This window comes from Loxodonta africana, chromosome 11 (genome assembly GCF_030014295.1).
Source record: "Loxodonta africana isolate mLoxAfr1 chromosome 11, mLoxAfr1.hap2, whole genome shotgun sequence".
Taxonomy (NCBI): domain Eukaryota; kingdom Metazoa; phylum Chordata; class Mammalia; order Proboscidea; family Elephantidae; genus Loxodonta; species Loxodonta africana.
In genome coordinates this window covers 72,021,766-72,036,964 of record NC_087352.1, presented here as the reverse complement: position 1 = coordinate 72,036,964, position 15,199 = coordinate 72,021,766, and the positions used below count along the sequence as shown (strand labels likewise).

At 40.9% G+C, this 15,199-nt stretch overlaps 1 protein-coding gene across 3 annotated transcripts in view; it reads left to right on the top strand.

Annotated features, from left to right (window-relative positions):
• Window positions 1–4,903, top strand: part of MOCOS (molybdenum cofactor sulfurase) — a 61,905-nt gene extending 57,002 nt beyond the window's left edge. The window contains exons 15-16 of one of the 3 annotated variants that reach the window (XR_010323460.1): window positions 1,264–1,432; window positions 1,780–4,903. Coding sequence is in view for 1 of the 3 variants with exons in the window: in XM_003406738.4 (XP_003406786.3) it covers window positions 1,264–1,380 (117 nt within the window). In the remaining 2 variants the exon portion in view is untranslated. Of the gene's footprint in view, window positions 1–1,263 lie in introns of all 3 variants that reach the window. The other 2 variants (XR_010323459.1, XM_003406738.4) reach the window with 2 other exon arrangements.
• The last annotated feature ends 10,296 nt before the right edge of the window (window positions 4,904–15,199 follow it).

Here is a 15,199-nt window from a genome sequence, read left to right as displayed (position 1 = left end):
GACTGAACAGCAGTTGATTTGGTTTTTGGTTTATCTCTGAGTCAGGGCCACTGTTATGTGTCTGACGCCGTGTTTTGACTTCTGGAACTCTAGCCTAAGAAAATAAACCGTGGTACTGAATGTACCAAGAAAGTTCATTGTAGTGTTATTTATTGTAACAAAAAAATTTAAACAACAATAGGGGAAGACTGGTAAATCACGGTATGTACACTCCATGGGATGTGACACATATTTAAACAATGTGATGAAACCAGGTACTATGGATATGGAAATGACACTGGAATATTAAATGACAAAGGAAGGTACAAAAATATTTTTAGAGTATGATTATACCCTAAAACCAAAACCCATTGCTGTCAAGTCGATTCCAACTCATAGCAACTCTATAGTACAGAGTAGAACTGCCCCATAGGGTTTCCAAGGAACAGCTGGTGGATTTGAACTGCTGACCTTTAGGTTAGTAGCTGAATTCTTAACCACTGCACTATCAGGGCTCCAAGTATGATTACGTTGTTGTTGTTAGGTGCCATTGAGTTGGTTCTGATTCATAGCAACCCCACAGGATGGAGTAGAACTATCCCGTATAGTTTCCAAGGAGCAAGTGGTGGATTTGAACTGCAGACCTCTTGGTTAGTAGCCGAGCTCTTAACCACTACACCACCAGGGCTCTTGACTATGATTATATGTATATACAAATATGTATAGAAAAGGAACTGGAAGGATATTTAGCATAACTAAGTATTATTTTGTTCGTATTTGTATCTTTGGCAATCAAAATATTACCTTGCCGTAGTACTTACTCGATAAATACTAGATGAATGACTGAACAAAGAATGAATGAACAATTGTGTTAGAACTGTAGGATTTAAGAGATTTTTCTTTAGTAGATTTACTTCACTCTCCACTTTTTTTCTTTTCACTTTAGACCTTCTGTCTTTATTCTGGGACATATTCACGGGGACAGTGCCGAGTTTTGCCATTATCTTAATAAAATAGCTTTTCCATCAGGAAAAAGAATGGAAATAGATCTGGCAGTGGTCAGAGGACAGAACAGGAAGAAGGTCCTTGTGTGGGGAGCTCAGGGTATATGGGAGGGAGGTAAAAAGAATGTGTCCAGAAATAAAGGGTGTGGAATGACTATCAGAAAGAACACCTGACAATGAGAATTTTTAAAGATTTGACTTTAATTGAACATTATTATTTACAAAATTATTTTAACTGCTAAAATAATCTAGTTTTTTGTTGCTGTTGTTTTGTTCACAGGTAAACTTTGGAGTGTACTTGATGCACACATCTTTGGATTTATCTTCTCCACGTTTCCTGTCTGTAGGATCTCAGGTGCTCCCTGTGTTGAAAGAGAACGGAGAATGCCACCATTAACCTGCTTCTGACAAACATCAAGAGATTATCTCCTAAAAAATGTTTTGTGCATGTATTGAAATTTCTCTTTTACAGTTATCTCTACTATTATTTAGAGCCCTGGTGGCACAGTGGTTAAGAGCTTGGCTGCTAACCAAAAGGTCAGCAGTTTGAATCCTCCAGCCGTTCCTTAGAAACCCTATGGAGCAGTTCTACTCTGTTCTGTAGGGTCACTATGAGTCAGAATCGACTCGATGGCAATGGGTTTGGTTTTCATTTTCTACTGTTATTAAGATCTGCAGTTTGGTTCAGTAAAACTTGCTCTTTTGAATTAGGACAGTCCTTTTCCTTTTGGAGGTAGAGAATGGCTCTCACCTGCTTCCTTCATCCTCTAACTCCTCACTCTCCATGTTTGCACAGGCTGAGCCCAAGAGCAGGTCAGAGGGATCTGTGCTTTCCACAAGCAGAGTCACATGGATGCTGAGCTCACACTGAGGGTGCACAGCCCACACCAGCGAGGCCCCATATGCATTTGAAGTATGACTGGTTTAGTCAAATGAAATTTTTTATGAAGTGCACTGAGAATATGTAACTTATCTAGGTTCTTATTTTGTAGTTTTCCCACACTGTTTTTTTGTCTTTAAAAAAACTTTTTAGGCTCTATTCAAACTCTTTCTACTGAGGCAGGTGTTCTTGAGGGTGTGAGAATGTGCCTCTCTCCTCCTGTGTATATGGTGAAGTCAGGGCCCACACAGGGGCCCAGAGGGTGATCCATGGCCAGACCACGTTCCTTGAGGGAAGGTTTGACTCGGGGTGTTTATGTTTCGAGCAGAAGCACAGACCAGCAACCCCATCCCTCTTGGTTTCTATCCCTGGCCACCATCCTTTTCCCACTTTGAATTGACATAGTGAGGATTGTTCACAAGCCTGAGTTACACTTGGTGATTGCGGTGCTTGTGTGAGTAGCTGTCCTCCCCTCAATAGCCTCATGGGATGGTGTTGGTCCATACACCTGAGAGCCTCCAAGTCCCAATTGAGAGAACTTCAGAGATGCAGGAATCCCATCTGTACCACCTTTGACCTGCGCTCCTGTAGCCTCCAGTTGAGGATGTCCAGTGATGGAAAGCTCGCTTTCTAATGAAGTTATCCATTCCATTGAGTTGTGTTGTTAGAAAGCTCCTTGAATGGAGCTTGTGTCTGCCTTCCTGTGACTTCTAGTCATGGATTCTTGCCCTGTGCTCTGGAGCAACACAGAACATGTGTATTCCTGCATCTGCTTTGCCTGTGTCCTTCTCAAGCATGGTGCACACATGAACCCCATGTCCTTGGCCAGGCCGTCAGTACTTTCCACCTCACTTATTTGTTTCGTTTGCCTTATCAAAGTTCCTGCCCACCACTGCCCCACATCATCTTCCTAAAGCCAGCATCACCATGTCTCTCTGCTGCTGAGCTGTTAGCACATTAGGCTGAGGTTTCCTGGTGAGCTGTTCAAAGCCCTCAGGATTAGGAGCCAGTCTTTTCCATTATCTCATTCGTGGATTTAGTGTTATGGCCGGCACTATGTGGGATTTGAAAGATGAGGCATGGCTTCTGTTCTCAGGGCTGTTAAGCTGGAACCTTGTGCTCGCACTCTCAGTCAGTGTGCAGAATTCAGTGTTAGAAGTGCACCTCTGACTCCGTGGTTCCAGAGTTCAGTGGAAGTGGAGGGAAATGAGGTTAAATGGGCATTTCATATTTTATTACCTTGAACTTTTTATTAAAAATTCAGCTTTGTCCAAGACTCAGCACTACTGTGAGCACGTACCTGGTCACCAGCTAAGTGGTGGGAGAGTCATGCATGGCAGTGATGGACTTACTTCTTGTTCAAGCCATTTTCACGCAGGAGAAAACTGCTTCCAGATGGCATGCTGTAGCATTTTCCAAGACCTTCTGGTGACAGTCGTATCCCATTAAACATGGTGGAAGCCAAGTGAGAAAATATGTTCTAAAAGAATTTGATCACCTGTGTCATCAATATATTTTTAGGTACAAAGGACAACTCATTCTGTTTTTGTCCATACCAATGTCATTTGTTGTAGTAGAGGCTTTAATGACTGATTTCAGACATTTTAATGCAAGTCCCTGCTTTATAGAACAACTATTTAATAAACTACTTATAATTATTGACTTAACGGTGCCAACCATGAACTGTTTACACCCAGACTGTTAAGGGAAAGGACAATAAACTTCATGTTGCATAAGCCACTATTATTTTTTTTATTACAGTAGCAGAAACAGTATTCTAATTTATACATACTCATTATCATATTTAATCCTTGTAAAAACTGCATGAGGTACTATTATTATCCTTATTCAAAAAATCATTTAATGAAATGGAAAAACTAATCTCCAACTTTATATGGAAAGGAATGAGGCCCTAAATAACTAAAGAATTACTTTTTTTTTTGTTGTGTTTTGGGCGAGAGTTTACAGGGCAAATTAGTTTCTCATTAGACAGTTAATACACAAATTGTTTTGTGACATTGCTGCCAACCCCGTGATGTGTCAATACTCTCCCCTTCTCCACCCCAGGTTCCCTGTTGCCATTCCTCCAGTTTTTCTATCCTTTTTTGCCTTCTTGCCTTTGTTTTTAGGCTGGTGCACCCATTAGCCTTATATATATGATTGAACTATGAAGCATGTCCCTCACCTGTGTTATTTTTGGCCCTGTAGACCTATCTAATTTTTGGCTGAGGGGTGAACCCCGGGAGTGACTTCAGCCCTGAGTTAAAGGGGTGTCCGGGGGCCATACTCTTGGAGTTTCTCTGGTCTCTGTCACACCAGCAAGCCTGGTCTTTGTGTATGTGTGTAAATTTGGATTTTGTTCTACATTTTTCTCCCACTGTGTCTAGGACCCTCTGTTGTGATCCCAGCCAGAACAGTTGGTGGTGGTAACCGGGCACCATCTAGTTGTTTAAAGCATTATTGAAGGAGAAGAACAAAGTAGGTGGCCTCACACTTCCCAATCTCAGAACTTTCTATACTGCCACGGTAATCAAAAACAGCCTGGTTAATCCAAAAAACACTAATAAATGTTGGAGAGGCTGCAGAGAGATTGGAACTCTTATACACTGCTGGTGGGAATGTAAAATGGTACAACCACTTTGGAAATCTATCTGGCATTTTCTTAAAAAGTTAGAAATAGAACTACCATACAACCCAGAAATCCCACTCCTCGGAACATACCCTAGAGAAATAACAGCCTTTACACGAACAGATATATGCACACCCATGTTTATTGCAGCTCTGTTTACAATAGCAAAAAGCTGGAAGCAACCAAGGTGTCCATCAACGGATGAATGGTTAAATAAATTGTAGTATATTCACACAATGAAATACTACGCATCGATAAAGAACAGTGACGAATCTGTGAAACATTTCATGACATGGAGGAACCTGGAAGGCATTAAGCTGAGTGAAACTAGTCAAAGGCAAAAGGACAAATATTGTATAAGACCACTACTTTAAGATCTTGAGAAATAGTATAAACTGAGAAGAACACATACTTTTGTGGTTACGAGGGGGGGAGGGAGGGATGGTGGGAGAGGGTTAGTTACTGATTAGTTAGTAGATAAGAACTACTTTAGGTGAAGGGAAGGACAATACTCAATACACAGAAGGTCAGCTCAAATGGACTGGACCAAAAGCAAAGAAGTTTCCGGGATAAACTGAATGCTTCAAAGGTCAGCGGAGCAAGGGTGGGGGTTTGGGGACTATGGCTTAAGGGGACTTCTAAGTCAATTGGCAAAATAATTCTATTATGAAAACATTCTACATCCCACTTTAAAATGTGGTGTCTGGGGTCTTAAATGCTAACAAGCGGCCATCTAAGATGCATCAATTGGTCTCAACCCACCTGGATCAAAGGAGAATGAAGGACACCAAGGTCACACGATAACTATGAGCCCAAGAGACAGAAAGGGCCACGTGAACCAGAGACTTACATCATCCTGAGACCAGAAGAACTAGATGGCGCCTGGCCACAACCGATGACTGCCTTGACAGGGAGCACAACAGAGAACCCCTGAGGGAGCAGGAGATCAGTGGGATGCAGACCCCAAATTCTCATAAAAAGACCAGACTTAATGGTCTGACTGAGACGAGAGGAATCCTGGCGGTCATGGTCCCCAAACCTTCTGTTGGCCCAGGACAGGAACCATTCCCGAACACAACTCATCAGACATGGAAGGGACTGGACAATGGGTTGGAGAGAGATGCTGACGAAGAGTGAGCTACTTGTATCAGGTGGACACTTGAGACTGTGTTGACATCTCCTGTCTGGAGGGGAGATAGGAGGGTAGACAGGGTTAGAAACTGGCAAAATTGTCACGAAAGGAGAGACTGGAAGGAGGGAGAGGGGTGACTCATTAGGGGGAGAGTAAGTGGGAGTATGGAGTAGGATGTATATAAGCTTATATGTGACAGACTGACTTGATTTGTAAACTTTCACTTAAAGCACAATAAAAATTATTAAAAAAAAAAACAAAACAGCCTGGTACTGGTACAATGACAGACACATAGACCAATAGAACAGAATTGAGAATCTAGAGGTAAATCCATCTAGGTGTGGACAGCTGATCTTCAAAAAAAGGTCGAAGTCCATTCAATGGGGGGAGATCGCCTCCTTAGCAAATGATGCTGGCAAAATTGGATATCCATTTTCAGAAAAATGAAACAGGAACCATACCTTACACCATACACAAAAATAACTCAAAATGGATCAAAGACCTAAATGTTAAACCTTAAGCTATAAAGTTCCTGGAAGATAACATAGGGACAAATCTAGGGGTCCTAATCTATAACATGAATACACTCAAACATAACTAAAAATGCACAAACAACAGAAGATAGACTACATACCTGGGACATCCTAAAAATTAAAACCTTAAGTTCATCCAAAGACTTTACCAAAAGAGTAAAAAGAGAACCTATAGATGGGAAATTTTTTTTTGGCGACAACATATCTCACAAGGGTCTAATCTCTAAAATATATAGGAAACTTCTACACCTCAACAACAAAAAGACAATCCAATCAAAAAAACAGGCAAAGGACATGAACAGACACTTCACCAAAGAAGGCATTCAGGTGGCTGACACATGAGGAGATGCTTGTGATCATTAGCCATTAACCAACAAAAAGCTCATTGCTGTCATTAACCATTAGAGAGATGCAAATAAAAACGACAATGAGATACCATCTCACCCTTGCAAAAATGGCACTGATCAAAAAAACAGAAAAATGCTGGCGAGATTGTGTGGAGATTGGAACTCTTTACACTGCTGGTGGGGTTGTAAATTGGTACAACCAATATGGAAAACAGTATGGCACTTCCTTAAAAACGTAGAAATAGAAATACCATACGACTCAGGAACCCCACTCCTAGGAATATATCCTAGAGAAATAAGAGCCATCACACGAATAGACATATGCACGCCCATGTTCTTTGCAACATTATTCACAATTACAAAAGGGTGGAAACAATCTAAGCATCCAACAGTGGATGAATGGATAAACTGTGGTACATACAGACGATGGAATACTACACAATGATAAAGAGTAACAATGAGTCTGCAAAACATAACATGGATGAATCTGGAGGACATTGTGCTGAATGAAATAAGTCAACCACAAAAAGACAAATATGATACTACTTTTATAAAAAGTCAAGAACAGGTTTACACACAGAAGGCAAAGTTCTTTGATGGTTACTAGGGATGGGAGGGGTCGGAACACATGTTAATTCTGGTGAAAGGAAAGGCAATAAACAATATGGGGGAAGTCAGCACAACACGACCAAGGTAAATGAAGATGCTGAGAGGTACACAAGAATAAAGGACAACTATGGTAAATGCCAAAAAAAAAAAAAAATATTACATCTGTCTGTCTCCACTAGATGGTAAGCTCCATGAGGATGGCCTGCGCCTATTTCGTTCAATAGTACCTATTCAGTGTTGGCAGATAGTAGTTGCTCAATACAATTTATTAACTGACTGGCTTTACTAAAGCAGCCCTGTTTTTATAGTTAATTAATTATAAATGTATTTTGTCTGTAGGGTCTACTTTTAATATTTCTTGTATGAGATTTTAGCTAGAAATGTATTTTGTGTATTCTGTGAAGTGGCTTCATATTCAGAATTCTGGAGCATTTAGGATTCTTATGACCCTTCCTTGGTTCCCATTTCGTAGTGTTCAGCCATATGTGCTCCTGTTGTTGTTAGGTGTTGTCGAATCGGTTCCGACTCATAGCAACTCTATGCACAACAGAACGAAACACTGCCCGGTCCTGCGCCATCCTTGCAATCGTTGTTATGCTTGAGCTCATTGTTGCAGCCACTGTGTCAATCCACCTTGTTGAGGGTCTTCCTCTTTTCCGCTGACCCTGTACTCTGCCAAGCATGATGTCCTTCTCTAGGGACTAAAAGAATACAAAAAGCAAAAATAATCTCACATCCCTTGGATTTAGTTCTAACACCACATCTCTGAGAGTCACAGAAAGTAAAAAAAAAAAAAAATTTTTTTTTTACATGTTGTAAGTACAGGTAACAGCAACAAGTCTTTCTGGATGTTCCCTTCACAGTCCTTATAGCCAGGGGACAGATTTTTCTGCATACTTTAGAGCAAGTCCAAAAAGTCACTTGAGGCGGGTGGTGGTGCTGATGCCTTCCCATCGAGACTCAATCTCATTCCCTTCTCCACCTTGTGGGATGGAGAAGGGTAGATAGTGATTCCTTCCTCCTGTCAAAAGATGTTGTCTTAGGCTAGGTTCTAAATTTTTTTTTTTTTTTTAGAGAAGCAAAATCAGTGAAGGGTGTGTGTGTGTGTGCGTGCGCGCACATATATGTATATATACAGAGAGATTTATATCAAGGAAATGGCTCACGTGGTTGTAGAGGCTGAAAAGTCCCAAGTCCGTGGATTAGGCTGGAAGCTTCTCCTGACTCATGTAGCTGCAGGGCTGATGAGCCCAAGATTGGCAGGTCAGATCAGATGGCAGGCCTCTGGCTCGCAGGCTGTGGAGGCTGATGAATCCCAAGATTGGCAGGTAAGACAGCAGGCCACTGGCTCAAGTCCTAAGAACCAGAGGTCAGATGCAGGATCCAGAGCGAGAAAAAGCCAGTGATCTTTGCCGGAAAGTCCACATATATCAGATGCAGGCCACAGCCCCAATGAATCTTCCTTTCAACTGATTGGCTGCTCATAGCAAATCTCATCATGGAAGTGATTACATTATATCAGATCTCATTATGGAGGTGATTACATCATTACACAGCTGCCAGACTATATCATAACTGCCAAACCACTGAGAATCATGGCCCAGCCAAATTGACACATGACCATCACTGATGTCCATTCATTTGCTTCTTCATCCAGTGCATGCTATGCAGGTTGTAGGGTTACAGAAATGAAGAAGTATTTGCATTCAAGGATCTCATCATCAAAACACCATCTGGGGGGAAGACAGACAAATAAAAAGTTAGGTATGAGAGATAACATCTTAAAACCATCCCCACTGCCATCGAGTCAATTCCGACTTATAGCGACCCTGTAGGACAGAGTAGAACTGCCCCATAGAGTTTCCAAGGAGCGCCTGGTGGACTTGAACTGCCGACCTTTTGTTTACCAGCCGTAGCACTTAACCACTACGCCCCCAGAAACATAATACACTCCAATTTGTGCATGTGTTGTTTGGGGTTTATTTAAAGTGTCCAGGAGATGTCCTTTGGTGAAAAGATTCCAAAAGAGCAAAAAGTACACTTGAACGTTCCCAGATATCAGTCCCTGATGTTGTAGTTGACCTCTAGGCTAAGACAGATGGCCTACATTCCAAGTCACCCAGGCTAAAGCTCATTTAGAACCTGGCTTTTCATACACATTCCATACTTGGTCTTCTTTTTGTGAAAATAGAATATAAAGTGGTTAGAAAACCCACCTAGCCACTGTGGTAAGCACTCAAAGTGAATGGTGAGTGCAATGGGATATACCACAGGGAATAGACCTGCAGGGTATGTTTCTGAAAGGGGTGATGCAGGAGTGGGGAGGAGGAGGGGGAGGTCATTTCAGAGGGAAGCAACAGCAAGCGCAAAGGCATGAGGGGAAGACATAGTGTGAAAAGTGGTCTCTGTACAAACTAACACACTAGTGGACTTTCATGGGGCAAGAGGGGCTGAAGAAAATCCTTTTAATTGTTAGGAGTCAAAGATTAATGGGGGAAAGTTACCCAAAACCAGTTTCCATCAAATCAATTCTGACTCACGATGACCCCACATATGTCAGAGTAGAATTATGCTCCATAGAGTTTTCAATGGCTGAATCAGAAGTAGATTGACAGGCCTTTCTTTCTAGTCCATCTTAGTCTGGAAGCTCTGCTAAAACCTGTTCACATCAAACAACACAAAGCCTCCACTGACAGACGGGTGGTGGTTGCACATGAGGTCCATTGGTTGGGAATCAAACCCTGTCTCCCGCAAGAAGATGAAAATTCTACCATTGAACCACCATTGCCCCTATAGACTATTGTGTTGTTGGTGTTGTTAGGTGCCATCGAATCGGTTCTGACTCATAACGACCCTATACACAACAGAACAAAACACTGCCCACTCCTGCACCATCCTCACAATTGTTATGCTTGAACCCATTGTTCCAGCCACTGTGTCAATCCATTTCCTCGAGGGTCATTCTCTTTTTCACTGACCCTCTACTTTACCAAGCATGATGTCCTTCTCCAGAGACTGGTGCCACCTGATAACATGTCCAAAGTATGTGAGACAAAGTCTCTCCATCCTAGCTTCTAAGGAGCATTCTGGCTGTATTTCTTCCAAGACAGATTTGTTCGTTCTTCTGGCAGTCCACGGTATATTCAATATTCTTCACCAACACCATAGTTCAAAGCCATCAATTCTTCTTTCAGTCTTCCTTTTTCGTTGTCTAGCTTTCGTATGCATATGAAGCAATTGAAAATACTATGGCTTGGGTCAGGCATACCTTAGACCCCAAAGTGACATCTTTGGTTTTTAATACTTTAAGGAGGTCTTTTGCAGAAGATTTGCCCAATGCACTAGGTGGTTTGATTTCTTGACTGCTGTTCCCATGGGTGTTGACTGTGGATCTAACTAAAATGAAATCCTTGACAACTTGAAATGACAAATGAAATCCAGCAACACACAAGCCACCACAGTATGACAAATTGACAAACGTGTGGGTAGAAGGAATATTAGCCAGGCTAAATAATACAAAGTACTGTAACAAGCAAACTAGAAATCTCAATGACTTAATAATTGTAGCGATGGTGGTGTTGAGCATGGTGGTACATTCTGTGATGTCGTGCTTGGCAGAGTTTACAATGGTGTCTACCTTGGAGGAGTTTAGATTCCCATTGAACAAGTTCTACACAGATTGTTCAGTGACATTGGTTACATTCTTTACAATACCTGAGCATTTTCATTATTTCTGTTCTGGTTGTTTCATGTCCATTAATCTAGCCCAATATCTTCTAATACACTCATTCTCTGCTTAGTCTTGTTTGAGTTAGTTACTACTGTTTCCAACTAAGAATTCTGACCAATAGAAAATTTGGTACCTGAAGTTGTTGTTGTTAGTTGCTGTCAAATCAGCTTTGACTCGTGGCAACTTTTTATATAACAGAATGGAACATTGTCCGGCCCTGTGCCATCTTTGTGATCACTGGTTGCTTGAGTCCAGTTGTGTGGCTATTGTGTCAACCCATCTCATCGAGGGTTTCGCTTGTTTTCACTGACCCTCTACTTTACCAAACATGATGTCATTTTCTAGCAATTGGTCTTGCCTGATGACATGTCCAAAGTAAGCGAGCCAAAGTCTTGCCACCCTTGCTTCTAAGGAACATTCTGGTTGTATTTCTTCTAAGACTGATTTGTTTGTTCTTCTGGCAATCCACGGTATAATCAGTATCCTTTGCAACACCACAATTAGAATTCATCAGTTCTTCTTTTATCTTCCTTTTTCACTGTCCAACTTTTGCATCCTACCAAAACGTCCAAAAAACGAAACTGGCTCAATGGAGAAGATGGGTAGTGGATAGTAAGGACTCAACTATTTAAAACTGGGAGGTTGGTAACCTTCGTTATGTAGTGGTAAAATATTTGGTCAAATTGTTGCCTGTTGTCTTTTGGGACACTGATGATATGACAAACATATGGCATGTGTTAGAAGAAATAGGAAAAATTCACAACATTGGGGCTTCTTTCTACAGCTTTCAGCACAGTTATACACAAGAGAGAGAAGCTCAAGCTAGAAGAGAACCAAATCAAGGGCATGATCATCACATAATTTGTTAAGAAATAAGGTGGACAAAAGGGCTTGTAGAAAACTTAAAGCATAGTTTAGAAGTGTGCTCCCAAATCTCATAATTCTTGACAAGAATTGTTGCGTGGCTTTTAATACATGGAATTGACTGAAATAAAAACACTGACTTTTTTTTTTTGAGAGCTCTATAATGGCAATAAGACTACCAGCCTGGATTAAAAGGGACTGAGACTGTTCAGGATATTCAAAAAAACAAAAAAACCTTTCTAGGCCCCCAACTTTCTATGAACAAAAAGTAAGATGAGAAAGGTACTCAGCCATCAAAAAGGGCATATTCCCTAATGTCATTTCCAGAAGTGGCCAAGGGGTGTTATGGGAAGGAAAAGATCTTTTAAAGGGCAGATCCAAGAATCACAGAGAACGATGGACTGATAAAGAAATATAAGGTCATTGTGGGAAAAGTAAGAAATACAGATGGAAAAAAAGAGAGAGAACCTTTTATTTTACCACCCTACCAGAGATAAAATTAACCTTGAATGCTTTGGCATATAGGCTTCCAGACTTTTCCCTCTGCATCCAAGAATATCGTGTCCTTCAGTGCAGCATATCTTAGTGCTTTTGGGACTCTGCTCTTTGCATTGATGCAAAAGCCAGGACTCTTGTCTTAAGCTCAGTCCTGGGTTTTCTTAGCAGCTGCCTGGGAGATTAGGGCACAGTTCTGCCTTTCCTTGGAGATCTTGGCTGGATGCTACCCTGGGCTCTGTTCTGCCTCACTGTCATCCTCTCTGGCCTTCTTCACTGGTTTTGCTCAACAAACTTTAATCGATCACCTAATCTGTGCCAGGCACTATGCTTGGTCCCGGGAGCATAAAGATGAATTATACATGGTCCCTGCCCTCAATGAGCTGACAGAGGGCCCAGTAGGGAGTCAACATGTAAACAGAAACCATGAAAATAATCTAGCTATTAATTATGATATCGTTCCCATGGGGGAAAATCACCTTTTCTACAACTTGCTCTGTAATTTTTTTTCTTGCTTTGCAATTTAGATCTCACACTGAAGCATTTAAAAACGACCCTACACATAGTTTGGTCCCTAATTTAAGAAAAAAAAAAATGTGTAAAACCTGCTTTAACATGGCTTTGGCTAAGAAACCTGTATGGAATTAAAATGTTTATGTTGGACTTGTAGTTTTTGGACCCATTTAACATATTTTGTTGTTAGGTTCAAAATAGCCTTAAAAAAATCAAGTTGTTTAATCATGCTGAGTCATTCATTTACCCAGAGATAATTAATTCTTAACTGTTAAGCAAGGTAGTTGTCCACTCTTTATAAAAGGTGCAAGAAAACTGCTCACTTAGTGATTAAGCGGCAGAGCAGTACGTAAATACTGGAATTTTGACTGCAGTAACTGGAGGTGAGCGCTCGTTAAGATTATACTTTTTTGGACAAAAAAAAGTGCTTATTTTCTTAATAAAAATAACTGATACTTGAATGAATATTATGAGTTGTACTAAAATGTTTTGCATAAATTTTATTTAATTCTTACAACAATCCTGTGGTATAGGTATTAATGTCTACACTCTACAAATGTAAAACTGGGAAACTCAGGCTTAGCAAGGTTAAATGACCCGATCAAGAAGAGAGTATACAGCAGCGTTAAGATTTGAATCCAGGTCTGTCACTTCACCATTGTGATAAATGGCTACATAATAATTATGGGCAGTGTTTTAAGCACATTACATGTATTAATCACTTAATCTTCTTTAATAACTTTATGAGGAAGCTACTACCATTATCATCTCTACTTTAGAGGTGAGGAAACCAAGGTACAGAGAGGGTACAGAGAGATCCCAGAGCTGGTAAATTGTATGACTGGGATTTGAACCGGGCCTCCTAATTCAAGAATCCATGCTCTCATCACCTAACTCAAAGAAAGGCACTTGTCCTGGAGGATTTTTTTTTCTTTGTAATTGTTCCTTAGGTGAAAGTTTATTATTAAAGTTAATTTCTCATACAAAAATTTATACACATACTGTTCTGTGACACTTGTTGCAATCCCTATAATGTGACACCACATTCCCTCTTTTACCCTGGGGTTTCCTGTGTCCATCCAACCAGCTCCTGTCCCTTCCTGCCTTCTCATCCTGCCTCCAGATAGGAGCTACCCATTTGGTCTTGTGTATCTGCTTGAACTAAGACGCACACTCTTCATGAGTATTATTTTATGTTTTATAGTCCAGTTTAATCTTTGTCTGAAGAATGGGCTTCAGGAATGGTTTTAGTTTTGGGTTTACAGAGCATCCAGGGGCCATGGCTTCAAAAGTTCCCCCAGTCTCAGTCAGACCATTATGTCTGGTCTGTCCTGAAGGATTTTATCTTGAGAATAAACAAATGTTCAGGGTAGTCATGCATAAACTCTTCTAGTTTATTGCAAGGTAGTCATGGCAAAACACACAAATAAGGCTTTAGGACATTCATTTGGCATTGGAGAATCACAATTAACAAATTACAACGTTAGTTTAAATGTTAGAGTCCAAACCTTTAGACTTCTAGATTTTTCTTTAACAAGTAGTCTTGGGGAGGAGGTTTGACTATCGGTCAACTCAGAAGAGGCCCCCCATAGCTAGGGTGCAAGGTCGGTTGTGGCAAGCAGTATCTCAGCAGGCTTCTCAGTCTTCAGACAGACAGCCACAGAGACTTTTTACTTCTATCTTCTCCAAAAATGAGCAGAAATCCACAGGTTTATATACCATTTGTGCTATCATGTTTAACTATAATTGGTATGATTTATTGCCAGTTAAGGGCATGGTTGTATGACATATTTATATTTTGGTAATTTATAGCGATTTGAATTACTGTCCTTAAAAAAAAAAAACCAAACTCACCATTGAGTCAATTCCAACTCATAGTGACCCTATATTGTCCATAAGGCTTTCATTTACTACATGTTTCAAGGCCAAGTTATTTAATTAATTAAAAACAATGAGCAAACCAACCATAAGGAGCAAGAAAGAATGAAGGAAACCAAAAACACGAGGGAAAGATTAGTCCAAAGGATTAATGGACCACAATTACCACAGCCTCCACCAGACTGAGTCCAGCACAACTAGATGGTACCCAGCTACCAACACCGACTGCCCTGACAGGGATTAAAATAGAGGTTCCCGGACAGAGCTGAGAAAAACGTAGAACAAAATTCTAACTCACAAAAAAAGACCAGACTTATTGGCCTGACAGAGACTGGAGAAACCCCGAGAGTATGGACCCCAGACATTCTTTTAGCTCAGTAATGAAATCACTCCTGAGGCTCACGCATCAGCCAAAGATTAGGCAGACCCATAAAACAAAATGAGACTAAAGGAGCACACCAGCCCAGAGGCAAGGATTAGAAGGCAGGAGGGGACAAGAAAGCTGGTTATAGGGAGCCCAAGGTCGAGAAGGGAGAGTGTTGACATGCTGTGAGGTTGGTAACTGTCTTAGTCATCTAGTGCTGCTATAATACAAATACCACAAGT